The 15,791-nt window shown below is 47.9% G+C and overlaps 7 protein-coding genes across 7 annotated transcripts; 3 read left to right on the top strand and 4 right to left on the bottom strand.

The window, feature by feature from the left end:
* Positions 1-693: 693 nt before the first annotated feature.
* I303_100128 (uncharacterized protein) lies at positions 694-3,734 on the top strand (the record flags this gene model as incomplete). The annotated part of the gene is made up of 9 exons (XM_018403505.1): positions 694-931; positions 1,061-1,161; positions 1,248-1,340; positions 1,418-1,531; positions 1,587-1,681; positions 1,757-1,990; positions 2,070-2,260; positions 2,324-2,454; positions 2,508-3,734. 9 exons carry the CDS (start codon positions 694-696, stop codon positions 3,732-3,734), a joined length of 2,424 nt encoding a protein of 807 aa, XP_018266159.1.
* A 984-nt stretch (positions 3,735-4,718) lies between these two features.
* On the bottom strand, positions 4,719-6,010 carry I303_100127 (uncharacterized protein; the record flags this gene model as incomplete). Its single annotated transcript, XM_018403504.1, has 5 exons — positions 4,719-4,966; positions 5,197-5,259; positions 5,378-5,477; positions 5,650-5,748; positions 5,939-6,010. The coding sequence occupies 5 exons, from the start codon at positions 6,008-6,010 to the stop codon at positions 4,719-4,721; spliced, it is 582 nt and encodes a 193-aa protein (XP_018266158.1).
* Positions 6,011-6,862: 852 nt separating this feature from the next.
* Positions 6,863-8,146, bottom strand: I303_100126 (actin; the record flags this gene model as incomplete). Its single annotated transcript, XM_018403503.1, has 4 exons — positions 6,863-7,062; positions 7,134-7,897; positions 7,967-8,035; positions 8,097-8,146. 4 exons carry the CDS (start codon positions 8,144-8,146, stop codon positions 6,863-6,865), a joined length of 1,083 nt encoding a protein of 360 aa, XP_018266157.1.
* A 1,174-nt stretch (positions 8,147-9,320) lies between these two features.
* Positions 9,321-10,991, top strand: I303_100125 (uncharacterized protein; the record flags this gene model as incomplete). The annotated part of the gene is made up of 5 exons (XM_018403502.1): positions 9,321-9,346; positions 9,412-9,435; positions 9,503-9,625; positions 9,748-10,074; positions 10,307-10,991. The coding sequence occupies 5 exons, from the start codon at positions 9,321-9,323 to the stop codon at positions 10,989-10,991; spliced, it is 1,185 nt and encodes a 394-aa protein (XP_018266156.1).
* Positions 10,992-11,665: 674 nt separating this feature from the next.
* Positions 11,666-12,183, bottom strand: I303_100124 (histone H4; the record flags this gene model as incomplete). The annotated part of the gene is made up of 3 exons (XM_018403501.1): positions 11,666-11,817; positions 11,936-12,012; positions 12,101-12,183. 3 exons carry the CDS (start codon positions 12,181-12,183, stop codon positions 11,666-11,668), a joined length of 312 nt encoding a protein of 103 aa, XP_018266155.1.
* A 626-nt stretch (positions 12,184-12,809) lies between these two features.
* On the top strand, positions 12,810-13,668 carry I303_100123 (mitochondrial 54S ribosomal protein bL35m; the record flags this gene model as incomplete). The annotated part of the gene is made up of 4 exons (XM_018403500.1): positions 12,810-13,037; positions 13,149-13,157; positions 13,333-13,422; positions 13,633-13,668. The coding sequence occupies 4 exons, from the start codon at positions 12,810-12,812 to the stop codon at positions 13,666-13,668; spliced, it is 363 nt and encodes a 120-aa protein (XP_018266154.1).
* A 604-nt stretch (positions 13,669-14,272) lies between these two features.
* Positions 14,273-15,683, bottom strand: I303_100122 (uncharacterized protein; the record flags this gene model as incomplete). Its single annotated transcript, XM_018403499.1, has 3 exons — positions 14,273-14,639; positions 14,773-15,556; positions 15,647-15,683. The coding sequence occupies 3 exons, from the start codon at positions 15,681-15,683 to the stop codon at positions 14,273-14,275; spliced, it is 1,188 nt and encodes a 395-aa protein (XP_018266153.1).
* Between the last annotated feature and the right edge of the window lie 108 nt (positions 15,684-15,791).

Below are 15,791 nucleotides of genomic sequence, written 5' to 3'. Positions count from 1 at the left end.
ATCGATGGTTTGCGGCGATCTTCATATTTACGTTGTCTCGTCGCATTGTAGATATCACGCCTGATAGCTCTAGGTCAGTTCGTTTTTGGGCCTTGAGCGATACCTCCTCTTGTTGCATACACTCTTTTGGACGAGTATAGTTGTAATTAGATATCATGTCTTTCCTTTTGTATTTTGATGCATGTACATTCAAGTAGAGCTGCATTACGCACGCGACTGTTTTCGAATGATTTGGGCTATTACGTATGGTATGCTGTGCCTGGATGATAAGCGTGCCCTACCCATTCTTGGCGGCTTTACCACGCATTTCAGGCGCATTGACCATCATTCATCCATCAAATCATCAGATAATCACACACAGACCCACACACAGGACACAGGACACAGGACACAGGACACCGTAGGCAAGGAAAGAGAAGAGAAGAGAGGGAAGAGAATCAACGACCAATCCTACTACTCCTCTTCTTCTTTCCTTCTCTTCTCCATGTACTCCACTCGACGACATCATCATCATCATCATCATTTTCCTTCTTCTTCCTCATCCTCTCTTCTCCTCACTTGCCAGGTCACCTAAACCTCTTACCTCCCTTTCTCTTCATCGCTCGCTCTCAGCTCATCCCCCATACGCCTACCGATTTAGGAGACGGATAGAACACCATCACTCAACGTCGTACCCCCCCGAAACACCTAACGATGTCCAAGCCTCAAGCGAAAACGCATCTGAATGTGTCATCTTCCCTACCTCACACCCATACTCAGGCTCATGCGCCGCTATCAACATACGTATCAACCATAAGACCCTTTCCTAATCCCGTAGCCGTGTTCAACGAGCAATTTATCTTCACTTCTTTGACCGAGCGACAAGTCCAAGCGCATGGGAAGATGCCGTATAAACATCCACAGACGGGTCGAAGTGTATTGCTATTTTCGCGTGAGTACTCGGACCAACCCAATTCCAAGTCGTATATCATCCCCTTCCACGATATCCTGCATCTGATCACTCCATCGAATTTCGATTTGATGAGGAAGCGCAGCTGACCGAGTCGCGCGATTTGTCCAGTGGACGAGGAGATGCAATATACGCCATTCGCTTCTGATCATGGACCGCTAAATCTGGCGTTCACCGTCCAAGCTTTGGTAAGGATACATGATAGGCTAGAGGTGAGTCCACTATCAGCTTACAATCACATGTATGATTAAGCATTTCCAGCAATCGCTGACTACTTTTGCTTGGGGCCCATGCACAGCTCACGGAAGCAAGGAAGAAACCTTTATGTCTATACACAACCGACGAACCGACCAAGAAATCGTGCATGACTCTAGTCGTCGCCTTATTCTTCGTGAGCTACTTCACCTCGTTCTGCCAGTTACAGTTTACCGCGATATTTGCAACGAGCTAAGGAAATCAATGCTATAGCTCATCGTTGGTAGACAAGCGCCTTGGGAAGCTTTCAGACCCATAGCCCCGCTAGAGATCATGCCATTCAGAGACGCGGGAAGCGGGCCGATGGATTATGGATTGTCTATCCAGGTGAGCTGCCTGAATCAATTGCATAACCAGCTCTCACCGCTGACAATGCGCACAGGACATATTGTATGGTGTGGACAAAGCATTACTCAATGGGTTGCTAGACCTGGCGAACTTCGATCAGGAGGCATATCAGAAGTACGAGCAGGTTGAGTGAGTCGAGGCGTGCCTCCCTCCAGCTGGCAAAAACAGGCTTAAAAATCAGCTGATACGCCATGCCGAACGCAGTAATGGAGATCTCAACATACTTGGTCCTTTCATACCCTTTGCCTCACCAATGGAAGAACGATGGATCAAAGCTGTCAAGACGACAACCAGAACCGTCAGCACCCCGCGTGGGACGGCAAGGACTACGATGAAGACAGTGAAAAAGGGTGAAATCACCTCGAACGCCATGAAGTGCGTGATGGAAGTGTTCGAGAAGGAAAAGGTCGGGCTAGTAGTCAGGTTGAACGATGAACTGTGAGTGTGATCATTCAGCTTAGCAAGCGAATTACGGATCGTAGGCAAGATGCTGAATATTGGCATGACAATCATTCAGCTACGACCGTCGGCACTTCCTTGACCTAGGCATGGATCACGTCGAGATGTACTTCCATGATGGCTCGAATCCGTCCGACGAGATCGTCAGAGAATTTATAAGATTAGTAGACGAAGTGATAGAAGGAAGAGGACAAAAGGTCGCAGTGCACTGCAAGGCTGGACTAGGAAGGACAGGGGTACTTATCGGAGGTAAGCTGTTGCCTTGCTATACTTCGATACTATACAACGGATCGACTGATACTTCACTGCCAGCATACCTCATATACAAGTACCAGTTCACGGCGCAAGAGGCGATAGGGTACATGCGCATTGTGAGGCCCGGCATGGTCGTCGGACCTCAGCAACACTACATGGTCATCAACCAGATGAAATGGGTTGGATGGGTGAGCTGGACTCCGTATGGAAGTGATCGAGCTTAGCTAACAGTAACCCATAGGCCGCTCGCGATCAATTGCTTCGGGAGCTCGCCGCTGAGACAGCTCCACAAGATTTCGTCAATCCGCTTGCGACACCTCCTCTCGAAAGCACGATGTTCCCAACGAATTCCCCTCGATCCATTGGTTCTTACCCCAAAGAGGCGACTATCCAGATAAGTGAGCATAAGGACACGCGTCGAGCCGGTACGCTTACGATCAAGGTGACTGAGAAAGGTGGAGATGCGGTCGGTCAACCCAGAAAAACGCCTGCGCGGCTTAGATTGTCGGAAACTCTGCAGTTATGTTCTCCAGCAGGAAATGACTTGGCTGTTGTCCTTGAACCCACCAGTCCCCCGATCCTCACCCATCCGTCCTCTACTAAAGACGGGTTGAACGAGTGGCGCAATACCCAGACAACTCCCGAGCCTGAGACACCACCTGCACCCACTTCGGGCTCCATGCGTGGCACAAAGCGATCAGCAGGTTCGGGACGATCACCCATCCCCAATTTCAAGTCTTCTCCACCTCGGGTTACGCTAGCTGTTCCCGCTCCCGCATTGTCACGATCGACTTCGACCGCCTCAATGAGCTCCATCAGCTCTTCGGACCAAGATGCCAGACCGCCCAAAAGACGATCTCCAACCGGATCTCCTCTTGCTCGAAATGGCTCCTCATCGCCGCCTCCAAGCAGAGAATCTTCACCCGTCATACCGATTCTTGCATTGTCCGACGAGGGAATGCAAGTTGACAATGACGGGGAGCCACGACTTGAGCCACCTGTCACACCGGTCCTGAAACAAACGAAGCTTACCGGTAAATTACGCAGAAGGGTAGCCTCGCCTTCGCCTTCTCCGCCAGTGGACTCTGCTCCTCAGTCATCGTCGGTGTTGTTATGCGAATCAGGGAAAGCCATCAACGCGCTTAATGAGATGAACGGATCAGCGTCCCCAAAAATAATCAAGAGAAGCTTTCTACCTGTTCGAAAGAACGTTCCGCAGCACTACCTCGACCCGAAGGATACCACTTTGATCCCTCAACCTCCCTCTACGCCATCCAGAAAGGCAGTCGACGAAGTCAGATCTTCCACACCCAAACGATTGACCACTACGACAAAGAGAAGTATACTGACTCCGCCTAGGATCACTGAGATGTGGGGTCAATTGGCCAAAATCGGAAGCAGCAGTCCAGCTTCCGAGGCCAAGTGTGAGTGGAGTGTGTGCACTCGAAGAATGACCATGAAGGGCTAATAACCATCACTGAGCAGGAACATCGCGTTCGGGCGTATGGCAATGCCTCCTAACCATTTGTCCAACTCATGCTTCAACACGCCAATGACTGAACCAAAATTAACGAAAATCACGACGCCCCAGATGACCTCACGAAAACTTTCCATTCCCTGCACATATGTTCAGATATCAATTCATATTTGTTGTTTATAGTGATACATTCATACTCGCTTCACCAGTCTTCTCACCTCGAGTCACTCATTCGTCTCGGTTCTTTGTGTATACTGAGAAGTCATTTTCATATTCATGGCATCTTTGTTCAAGCAGGATGTGATGTATAACAACCACTGTGCATACCATACATCACATTCACTGAACACCTTAGAGGGGTGAGGAAAGCGTCAACATCGTTGCATGCTCATCTCTCTCGAGGAGTGGGTCGGGATCACTTAGTAGATGTCGAATAAATATGGCTGCTGTGCAAAGGCGTTTGAGGCACCAGTTGTGAAGCGTCTCGACTCGAGACATGTCCATGTCCATATCCATATGATGCATCTCAAGTGGGGGTATGTCTGGGTATATAGATAGATCGCAGAGTGGTATATAAGGTGGTTGTTTACGTTTGAGCCCAATAACGAGGTGCAGGATCCATTCTATTCGATTCGACAAGATCGCTTTGATTATACTCTACCCCTCAGCCCCCTGCGCTCCCTAGATCCACCAATGTTCGGAAATTCACCTTCGCTTAGTCTTTCTTGTACTGATCAAATTTCTCTGATTCTTCAGACTCATACTGATACGCCTGGATTCCGATATCGACCTCGACCTCGGCCTGAACCGCGAATACAAACACTCGCCCTCTCGTTTTCAACTTTATTCCCGCTAATTTAGTCATGTCTCCCCGCAACATTTCATCCCAACTTCCCAACCTCTCAAATTTTGAGCTTTTAACTGACCCACACAAGGCCCTTAAAGCCAGCAGCACATCCAAAACCCAAACACGCTCTAATCTTTCTTATTTTCACCCTCAATGATCTTCCTATCGATCTCCCTCTGCTCCTTCTCTTCCTGCCTTCGGGCGTACTCTTGGCCAATCTGCATACCCATCACTCCGAGCGTCAGGAGCCCCACGAGGGCATTAGCAGCTGATAGGACTCTGACAGCTTCCACCTTCTCGGACTCGGTAGGCGGGACTTCGCGCGGAGGAGGAGTGGGGAGGATCGAGTAGGAGGTGGTCACTGTTGAGTCGGGGACTGTGTTGCGTGTTGCGTTTTGCGTTTGATAGAGAAGAGAGGCGTTATGAGGATCGGGATAGCGTTGAATCGAATTGAGGTCGAGATTGGAGTCGGTATTGACAATGAGATTGAGATTGGGATTCAGTTTGGCATTGAGTTTGGGTTTGAGATTGAGATGGAGTGAGTTGCATCCGATCAGCTATATACGTCACATGTGTGAGGAGTTGAGTATGACAAAGAAGACTCACGGAATGTTCGTAGAGATTGAATGTGCACTGTCAAGTACAAGATGATAGTCGCCAAGTGCATTGCTAGATGGTCAAGTGAAGTACATTATCAGATATCAGTAAGTGACATCGTCGTTCTAGCATGAAGTTGTAATGACGATTCAGGGTGAGATTGAAGGACTCCGGACGAGAATGGACCCACCGATCGAACTTCCATCAAAGAACATGGCAGATTCGTTCCACCTATGTAACTTGACTAAGAGGGCTATGAGCGGTAGACCCAGTGCTACGTGGAAGAGGGCCTATATCAGTCCAGGTAGAATAGAATCGTCAGCAAAGGCCTAAGCTTCTCTGATGACCAGGTGGTAAGAATTGGCAATTATTACGTAGTCGCACGTAGTCACGTAGTAATGGAGTGATGATATGCGATGATGGCTTGTTTGGAAGGAAAGAAGGAAGGAAGACTAAACCCACCTTGACTGCTCCAGGAGATTCATACCAGATCTCATAGAACGTATACGCATTCTGGATCGCTTCGTCCGTCACTGGTTGATAGAGTAGGGGTATATCGACCTGTAGTGGCGAGATGAAAAGTACAAAAATGATTCGATCAGCCTTAGCTTCAGCTTCATCTCAGCTGTCCTACTTCGCTGAATTGCATGATGGATGAGCGAGTAGCGGGTTCGCGAATTCTCAGGTCGTACACCAAGCCCAGCAGGTCCGCACGACACGGCTAGTTAAAGAAAAATATAGGCAAACTCACGACTTGGCAGACGAAGACCATGCCTAGTAAGAAAGAACATGAGCCCAGGACTACAGATTGAGAGAATCCCATCTTGGTTGTGTTTTGTGGTTTGTGTTTCGTGTTTTGAGATTTGTGATTTGGGTTGTTTCGGTGTGGCTCGGAATGGACTTGACTCAAAGAAGTAAAGCTAGGTTGATGGTATCGTCGTCCTTGCGAGAATAGTGAATCGATGAGATGAGCAGCTCCTTCAGATCTCAAAGCAGATGACCAGAGGTAGAGGTAAGAGGTAGAAAACAAAGAGTCCGAGTGATGTGTATGATGTTCAACTCGCTAACGACTCTGCCGTGAATTCCTTATCTCATGCTTCCTCGATATTGAGATTGAGGTTAGTTACCGCTTATAGGAATCACATGACACGTAACCAATCAACTCGCGGATAATGTGGCACCGCACCGCACCATGCCATTCAACTTCGATTGATGGAATTCATGGCAGATATAACAAAATGCAGACGAATCGCTGTACTACTGCTGTCTGCTCAGTGTACCCATATCTACAAGAGTCAGATATATCGATGCGCGGATGCGGCTTCTCTGGTAGTGATCTGCATCAGACACCGTTTCCGCACCACTGAATAATCTCATCCCCTAATCGGCATCAAATTCATTTTTCATTCACATATATAATTTTATTTCGAAAAAGAAGTAGGAATTTATGTGAGGAAAAGGGTAGAGGTAAAGGGAGTTATGTTTATACGAGTACGGATGCGATTCATGATTGATTGTCTACTGAGCACTCTGGGGGAATACAAGTTTGAGAGTCTACATGTTTGACTTTCATCAGCTTCAGGTCGTCTTCTCATGAATCCATGAATCAAAGTGAACACTCACCCAGAAACAATCAACGACCTCAGTCCACCGCTTCCGCTTCCGCGTACACAGCTTAGAAACATTTTCTGTGGACGATCGAAGGTCCCGATTCGTCGTACTCGGACTTGGCGATCCACATCTGTTGGAAGGTGGAGAGCGAGGCAAGGATAGAACCACCGATCCATACAGAGTATTTTCGCTCGGGAGGAGAGACGATCTTGACCTTCATGGAGGAAGGAGCAAGGGCGGTGATCTCCTTTTGCATACGGTCGGCTAAAAGAGTCATTTCAGAGCTCAGTCAGCTGAGATCATACACGTGAGGTTAACCTAGCTGAGCTGCTCACCAATACCATTGTACATGGTGGTACCACCTGACATAACGATGTTACCGTAAAGGTCTTTTCTGATATCCAAGTCACACTTCATGATCGAGTTGTAGGTGGTCTCGTGGATACCGGCAGATTCAAGACCAAGGAACGAAGGTTGGAAGAGGGCCTCAGGACATCTGAATCGCTCGTTACCGATGGTGATCACTTGACCATCTGGGAGTTCGTAAGATTTTTCAAGTTGCGAAGATTGAGCAGCGGTTTGAAGTTCTTGCTCGAAGTCAAGAGCGACGTAACACAATTTCTCCTTGATATCTCTGACGATTTCTCGTTCAGCGGAAGTGGTGAATGGGTAACCTCGCTCCATGAGGATCTTGACGAGGTAGTCGGTCAAATCTCTACCGGCCAAGTCTAATCGCAAGATAGCGTGGGGGAGGGAGAAACCTTCGTAGATCGGTACAGTGTGGGAAACACCATCTCCGGAATCTAAGACGATACCGGTGGTTCGACCGGAGGCGTAAAGGGAAAGTACGGCTTGGATGGAGACGTAGAACGCGGGAGCGTTGAAGGTCTCGAACATGATCTGGGTCATCTTTTCTCTGTTTTGCTTAGGGTTCAAGGGAGCCTCGGTAAGTAAGACTGGGTGTTCCTCAGGAGCGACTCGCAGTTCGTTGTAAAAGGTGTGGTGCCAGATCTTCTCCATGTCGTCCCAGTTGGTGACGATACCGTGCTCGATGGGGTATTTGAGGGTAAGAATACCTCGCTTGGATTGGGCCTCGTCACTGCATGGGGTATGGAGGATTATCAATCCTGTACTTATGGGGGCGATTGAAGATTGTCAAAGCACTCACCCAACGTAAGAGTCCTTTTGACCCATACCAACCATTACACCTTGGTGTCTTGGTCGACCGACGATCGATCTGTAGTCTCTCTGTTCAGCACGCTGACTGCCATGCAGCTAGCTATTGCCGTTGTACTCACGGGAAAACAGCTCGGGGAGCATCATCACCGGCGAAACCGGCTTTGCACATACCGGAACCATTGTCAATGACCAAGGCAGCAACTTCGTCCTCCCTATGAGCGTGTGCGTTGTCAGCTGGGTGAATTCCATCCGTTTTCTGGCGCGCGGGCTTGCGGAAACTTACATCTTGATAGTCTATTACTGCGATTGGAACAATAATGTCAGCCAGTCATTCACGTTGATTTTGAAAAAAAAGAAAGGAATACAAGCGGTGGGCAGGGAGATATATTATCAAGAGAGAGTTCTGGGGATGACGCTGACACCGCTTCTGAGCCCACTAGCCCGGCGGTCAAGTGGATTCCAGATCGCTACTTCACTATCTCGCAGTTAAGCGGTGACAGCCAAGAGCGTACAGAAGGTTTGACGATGTGTGAATGCATTATAAATGGGGGAGAAGGGGATTGCATTGGAGTGCATCGCCTCGCCTGCGCTGGAGTTGAATCGACCGATTGAACGGATGACATCGTCCTCCAGGTCGACGGGGCAAGGCGTGTCGTGTCACGGGCGTCCAATGACCTGGATGCCATGACACAGACTGGCGGCATGAATGGACGTGGAGTGTGATGGTGGGATGTATGCAAGGATTGATGGCTGTTTGTCCATCGATGTTGGGTATGATAACGGCTACGCCATTCCGGTATCTCCCTCCATCCACGTCACACCTCCATCCAATCCCGTCTTGTCCCATCCGATTCAAACAAAGAGGCACAGAGGAGACAAGGACTCACGAAGTGTTAGGTAGTAGTGAGTGAGAGAGAGAAGAGAGAGGGTGAAGACGTTAATTGATCGTTAAGATACGGTGTTATAAGAGGTATGTGATATGATATATGATGATGATGATGATGGATGGATGAATGAGTGAGTGGGTATCGTGTGGTGCGGTGCTGGTGTGCTCTCTATCGGTCGCGGGGAACAATGCGCGAGTACGCTGCTTACTGTGATATGACGCCCATGGCTTAAATCCCTGACTCTGAGCTGACGGGAATATAATAATCACATACATCGGCATTATGACGTGGCACTTTATACCATACCGGTTGAGCTTGCGCGTCCACCGGTTCAAGATCATCCACGCTCGCAGTGACGTTTAGTTGATTCGTTCATCCATGAATGGCACTCTGACATCCAGTGGATCATCTATAGAGCATAGAAGACATCGATTTCAATAAATAACAAAAGTCAAGATGCCGCTCGAATCATGTATGCTAGTGTGAGTCATCCCGCTTGCATGCTCGAGCATTGATGGAAAACAAGAAGCTGATCTTCCGATCGCAGACTGGACAATAGCGAGTATATGAGGTAAGTCATCAGCTGTATTTGGCCGGCTCATTGCTCCGCCCAGCTGACCATGCCTTCGCTCTACCAGGAATGGAGACTATGCACCGACGCGATTCCAAGCTCAGGCAGAAGCCGTATCGACCGTGTTCACAGCCAAGACGGACTCCAATCCTGAGAGTGCAGTCGGGTTAATGACGATGGCAGGGAAATCGTGAGTTGAGTTCATGTTACGTGGTTCACCCCCTTCCCAGTGCAAACGGTACTCACAAGGCCAAGTGAATACAACAGAGCATACGCTGACTTTGACGAATGTATTGACTACTTCCTTCTCAGACCCTCATTACTAGTGACACCAACCAATGATTTGGGTAAATTATTATCATCCCTCTCGAAAGTACAAATATCCGGCACATCCTCTTTATCCACTTCCATCTCCATCGCACAACTGTCGCTCAAACATCGTGAGAACAAAAACCAGAGACAGAGGATAGTAGTCTTCATCGGCTCGCCGATCGAAGAGTCGAAAGAATCCCTCAACAAGCTAGGCAAGAAGCTGAGGAAGAACAACGTCGTCATTGATCTGATCACTTTCGGAGAAGAGGGGAGGGAGAACGACGATAAGTTGGGTGGGCTGATCGAGGGCGTTGGTGGTGATGAGTCGTGAGTGTCGTCCCTTCTTAGCTTGCCAGCACATCCGCTTTCTTTCTTTGGAGAATGGCGATTTGAACGTAAATCAGCGGATTAGAACTGCAATAGAAAAGACGAAATTGCATACACTCCAATCCAGCCAGACTCCATCCCGCAATTCAGTATCACACCTCGTCTACAGCGAAGAAAAAATCGTGCTGATCTGATTGCTTGTATTCAATTTCGCTGCTTGACCCTCTCACAGACACCTAGTCTCGATCCCGCCCGGCCCACAATTCCTATCCGACGTGATCCTCTCCTCACCAATCCTGTTTGACGGCGACGGCGCCATACCCGGCGGAAGCGGTAGTGGTGGCGGCGGTGAAGGTGCATTTGGTATTAGCGGTGAAGACGGTATAGATCCGAATATGGATCCAGAATTAGCAATGGCCATTCGAATGTCATTACAAGAAGCCGAACAAGCTGCCGCCCGTGCCAACCCCAATCCCCCTGCAACCTCTTCCTCCACTGAACAACCTGCCGCTTCCTCTTCGACAAATCCCACGTCAGCCTCAGCCTCAGCCCCAGCAGAATCGGCTTCGACTTCCGGCTCAGCAACCCTCTTACCTTCATCTATGACCCAGCCTCTATCCAATGCGAACGATAACGATATACCTATGGCTGCGGGTGATGCGAAACCTGCACCTGGCGCAGGAGCAGACGAAGAGAATGTCGTCGATGATGTATTGGCCGAAGAAGCGGATGAGAATGAGGAGGAAGATGAAGACGAGCAATTGAGAAGAGCCATGGCGTTGAGTAGGGGTGATGATGTAGATATGTTAGAAGACGATGGGGAAGATGAGGAAGACGACGAGGCGGCAATTGCTAGAGCGATAGCTATGAGTCTTGAAGAAGCGAAGGAAGAGGAGAATAAGGAGCCGAAGTCATAATTGATTCAATCAGAATGGCAAATGATGTTGAGCTATCAATGACACGCTCATATCCGATATCTCAAAATGTAGATGAACGGCAAGTAATATGTATATATAACGAAAATGCATTAGCATGATCACGCTCAACGCCACCTAAGGGGGCGACTGTGCCAGTTTGATGTGCGAATGCAAGAGCCAAAGCTTTAATCAAGGACAGGTCATCTTTCCATCAAGGAGAAATGAGAGCGATGCTTGAATCGGGTAGGCTACACCTGAGGTGCGAAGTACGTCAAAAGTGTAAGTACGTAAACTAGGTGATACCTACTCGTACTCGTACACCGATGGCTGGCTGGTCACGAGGACGGGGACCGTACCGTTGATAAGCGATCCGATACAATGACACATCAGAAACAAATGAACAGGACACGGCAGTGGAAGTAGGGACGTCGCGTCGCCGAGACTCGGAGATACAAAAATGCTTTTGACTAAACTACAAAAACATATGTATCTCGGCTCGTGTCAGATCAAGTCAAGTGAAGTCAAGTCAACGGTGATCTGATCAACTTGGCTACTGAGTGCCTGAGTGACTGAGTGACTGAGTGGGTAAAAGAAATATCAAAAACGAATAAATGAAAGTTGTGAATAAGACGAAAGATCGGAACAGTGATCTGCGACTACGCTCAAGCTCAAGCTTAGGCACCGAAACCGTAAAGAGTTCTACCTTGTCTCTTGAGGGCGTAAACTACGTCGAGGGAAGTGACGGTCTTTCTCTTGGCGTGTTCAGTGTAAGTGACGGAATCTCGGATGACGTTCTCGAGGAAGATCTTGAGTACACCTCGGGTTTCTGCGTGAATCGAAGTCCAACAATATCAGCTGGTGTTCATTTTTTGACGAACGACTCTGATCCAGCTGAAGACTGATAATCCATTCATTTGAACGCGGATGTACAACTCGCGACTCACCCTCGTAGATCAATCCTGAGATTCGCTTGACTCCTCCTCGTCGAGCGAGACGTCTAATAGCGGGCTTGGTGATACCTCTGACGTCCACCAGATGGATGATCAGCAAGTGAACTTGACAAATGAGAATGTATTTTTGAACAAGGCATGAAGAAAGAATGGACCCACTGGATGTTATCTCTCAATACTTTTCTGTGTCGCTTAGCGCCACCTTTACCCAAACCTTTACCACCTTTTCCTCGACCGGACATGTTGGATGATCAATTGAACTTGAATGAATGAAAGTTGGAAGAATGAAAGAGATGAGCTTTGAGTATCGCGTGTGGATTTGGTTGATGATTGGTTTGATGGATGAGAAAGAAGAGAAGAGAAGAGAAGAAGACAAGAGAGTGATGTTGAGTGAAAAGGTATTTATATATCATTGTGCAGGCAGTCAGACAGTCGAGTAACGTACGGTTGTAGTAGTGACGCGCATATGGCTCATGAACGCACGCTGGGTGGAGGGTATTCCCACTCAGGCACGGGTAAACATGAGGCGAATCCGAATCACGGTGTTATAGACTCTCAACAGCGTCAAATCACGTGATGCCTGAACTCAGGCGATTAGATGAGGGGCCTAGATAGGTATTAGCCTGATCAGGTGGCTTACGTAATTGACTTTGAATTCTCCTTTCTTTCGAAATGAGATGTCGAGGTCGATGGTAAGATTGATGAACAGCGGAAATGAAGCAAGGAGAGCTACACTAATCACTTGAATCCGTTGTCATACCACCTTGCCTTTATCAAGCAGTACATCAACCTGGCCTCAAGCTTTAAGCAGCCTGCACAAACCCCACTTGAATATTTCTAGACTGCAGAACAACCGGGCGACCCAACGATGTCATTCCTTCCTAGACTCCTCCGACCGTCTCTCTTCCCTTCCGCACATGCAGGCCCCTCTCGAATACCTTCGCTATCACCCTCAAATCCACTTAGAGTCCCCAGAATACCATTCAACTCTACAGGTTTATCGCCGTTCTCAACTTCATCCCCATCCCTCGTGAAACAAAAGCTCAAATCGCATTCGGGGTGTAAGAAGAGGTTTTTCGCTAATGCCAATGGTCTGGTGAGTTCCATTTGGCATTGTCACTGGCTGTTGACATCGTCATACCCTATGTCATATCATATGCTGGGAGACTCAGGGGTGTGTGCTGATCATGTCAATGTTGATTCACAGTTCAAGCGAGTGAGTGGCTTCATCCTCATTTGGATCTTTAGGCATCCTCCTGCCTTGCCTTTATCGTCCATGAAATCGGCAAAAACCAGACTATCTTCTCAAGACTCAGTCTGTGACACCGGTTCACAAGAATTGTGATATGTCCAAGTAAGATAACAGCTACTGATATACTTTTCTGCGACAGGCGCAAACGGGCAAAGCACATCTCAATACTGCATTCTCCACCGCTCGAATAAATCGCTTGGCAAAGCAAGTGTACGTGACCAAGACCCAGGTGAGTGAACGACGAACGATTACCAAATTGCAGTGATCATCTCGCATTAAACACGGATGTCCTATATCTCCATCTTTTCCCTGCACCCCATCCTCATTTTATAAAGCATACATCTGGCCTACTTGAACGGATTGATGAAATTGGAGATGAAGATGAAATCCGAAGCGGAAATGCTGATCATGTTATTGTTATTTCTCTACGTATACGCAGGGTCGAAAATTGAAGAAGATGTTACCGTATGCCTAGTTGCTTAATTGCTTAGTTGCTTATTTGCTTAGGCAGATAGACTATGAGCTATAGGGAAGAGCGTGAGGTATTCTCAAGTCTTATCCAAAATGTATTATATTATAGTATATAGTATAATGCAGAATTCTGTATTATACTACACTCCCTATTACTATTACAACGCGCACTACTCTCAACTCAGTAATGATGCAGCGCAGTCCACTGATTCAGCGTAGTATCGAATTAACCGAAAGAGCAGATAGCTCGTACGGCAGGGCGGTACAAGTATAGACATATGCATACATTATTGACAAGATACCGAATACGGAATAAAGTGTGTGTATGTATATGATACAAAGGCGTCCCATCTCTATTTCAAATGCGCCATCCTACTTTGAGCTATTGCACTCTAGATCCGGACTTACTACTACTCGCAGTCATATCTACACTTATACTCAAACTCAGACTCGATATTATCTATTTCAACAGTGTTGGGTGATTAACGATATATAATACAAATTGCCGGATTATCAAATCAACATGCCATCCTCTTGGCGATAGCATTTTCGATTGGTTTCGGGCCATGATTGAGCTTGAAGTTGGGGTTAAGCTCAAGCTTTAAGCTTTAAGCTTGTTGTGCGCGAACCGGGGCTTTCTCATCAATCGGTCCAACTCCCTCATAAGCAGGTAAAAGCTCTTCCTCCTCCTCGTCCTCCGTAGCCGCGGCAGCAGCGGCAGCGGCAGGGGTACCGAGGAATCCGGCAGAAGCCAAAAGACCCCTCCTCTCTGCTTTTCTAGCTTTCCTAGCTTGCCTCCTAGCCAATCGTCGCGCTCGTCTCTCTTCTCGCAAGGGACAACCGGCCTTGAAGTATCTAAAAGTAAGCAGGGAAAGCATGAAGAAGAAGTGGATGATCGATCCGAGTCCTGCACCGATCACGAATGCTAGTGCGATCGATTCGGTTGGTCGAAGATTTCGAAGGGCTTTGTGCAGTCTATAGTGAACAATCGATAAGTCAGCGTCAAACTCCTACTGTGTACAGGGTCACAACACATCTCATCACATCACATTGCCGTGTAATCACAAATGCAAAGACCATAAGCAAATACAGGAAAAGAGCGACTCACCTTCCTGAGAAGCTCCTAGCCATGAATCCGTGATGCCCATGTCCATGCCCGTGTCCATGTCCATGGTGAGATTGTTGACGATCTTGCTCGTGTGCATGTTCAATCTCTTTCTTCGGAGGTTGTTCATCGGTGTTAGGGTCTCTCCATTCACCCTTTACTCCCTCTTTGACTATCCATTTATCATCCGCGAGGTGTCTCCACCACTTCATCTCTTCTTGCTGATACTCATTTGGCAGGTTCATATCCCTGTCCATGTCCATGTCCATTTCCTCGGGAGCCGATTGCGACTGAGAATGGGAGTCCGGTGAAAGAGGGAGGATCTTGACTGCGCCACCTTCTAAGAAAGGAATAACCTGATCCTCCATCTCGTGGATCTGGCCTTTGAAATGATCGAACAACGACTCATGGATCTCTTCCATCTGTTTCTGTTTCTGTCTTTGCTTCTCCCTGTCTTTCCTCTCTTGGTAATGCGGATCGGGGGTCGTGAATCCCAGTTTGCTAAGTAAAAACCCGAATGGACCAGCATTGGCATCGGCATCTGCACCGAGGGGGTTGCCCTTGTGTTTGCCATGGCATGGTTTACGTTCATGAGGTTCGATGGGCTGTAAAGGTAGACTCTTGAAATCGTCTTCGAGCTGAATGTCGGCAAGTTCGGATTGCGACTCGGACTCGGACAATTGATATGAGACCTCTTCGACCGGCAAGAAAGGAGGAAGATCTGAGTCGGAAGAAGAGGAAGAGGAAAGGGCGTATACCCTGATGGGTTTGGCCGAGGCTGATGCGGCTATTCATCGGACATGACAGGTCAGTTTAGTATATGTATCACGGACTGAATGGGTGGTTATAGGATGAGGGTGAGACATGATTGACTTACCCAGCGCAGCGAGTACAGTGATGGAAGATAGTTTCATATTACCGAGTGACCGCTCTACTGGTGGATTTGAATGGGATAGACTAGCTTGCTTTTGTCCGGCGGTATGTATATATATATATATATATATATGTCTTTGAGTAAAGTA

This window comes from Kwoniella dejecticola, chromosome 1 (assembly GCF_000512565.2).
Source record: "Kwoniella dejecticola CBS 10117 chromosome 1, complete sequence".
NCBI lineage: Eukaryota > Fungi > Basidiomycota > Tremellomycetes > Tremellales > Cryptococcaceae > Kwoniella > Kwoniella dejecticola.
Note: the sequence above shows the minus strand (reverse complement) of the source record. Positions and strands in the feature narration are given on the sequence as shown.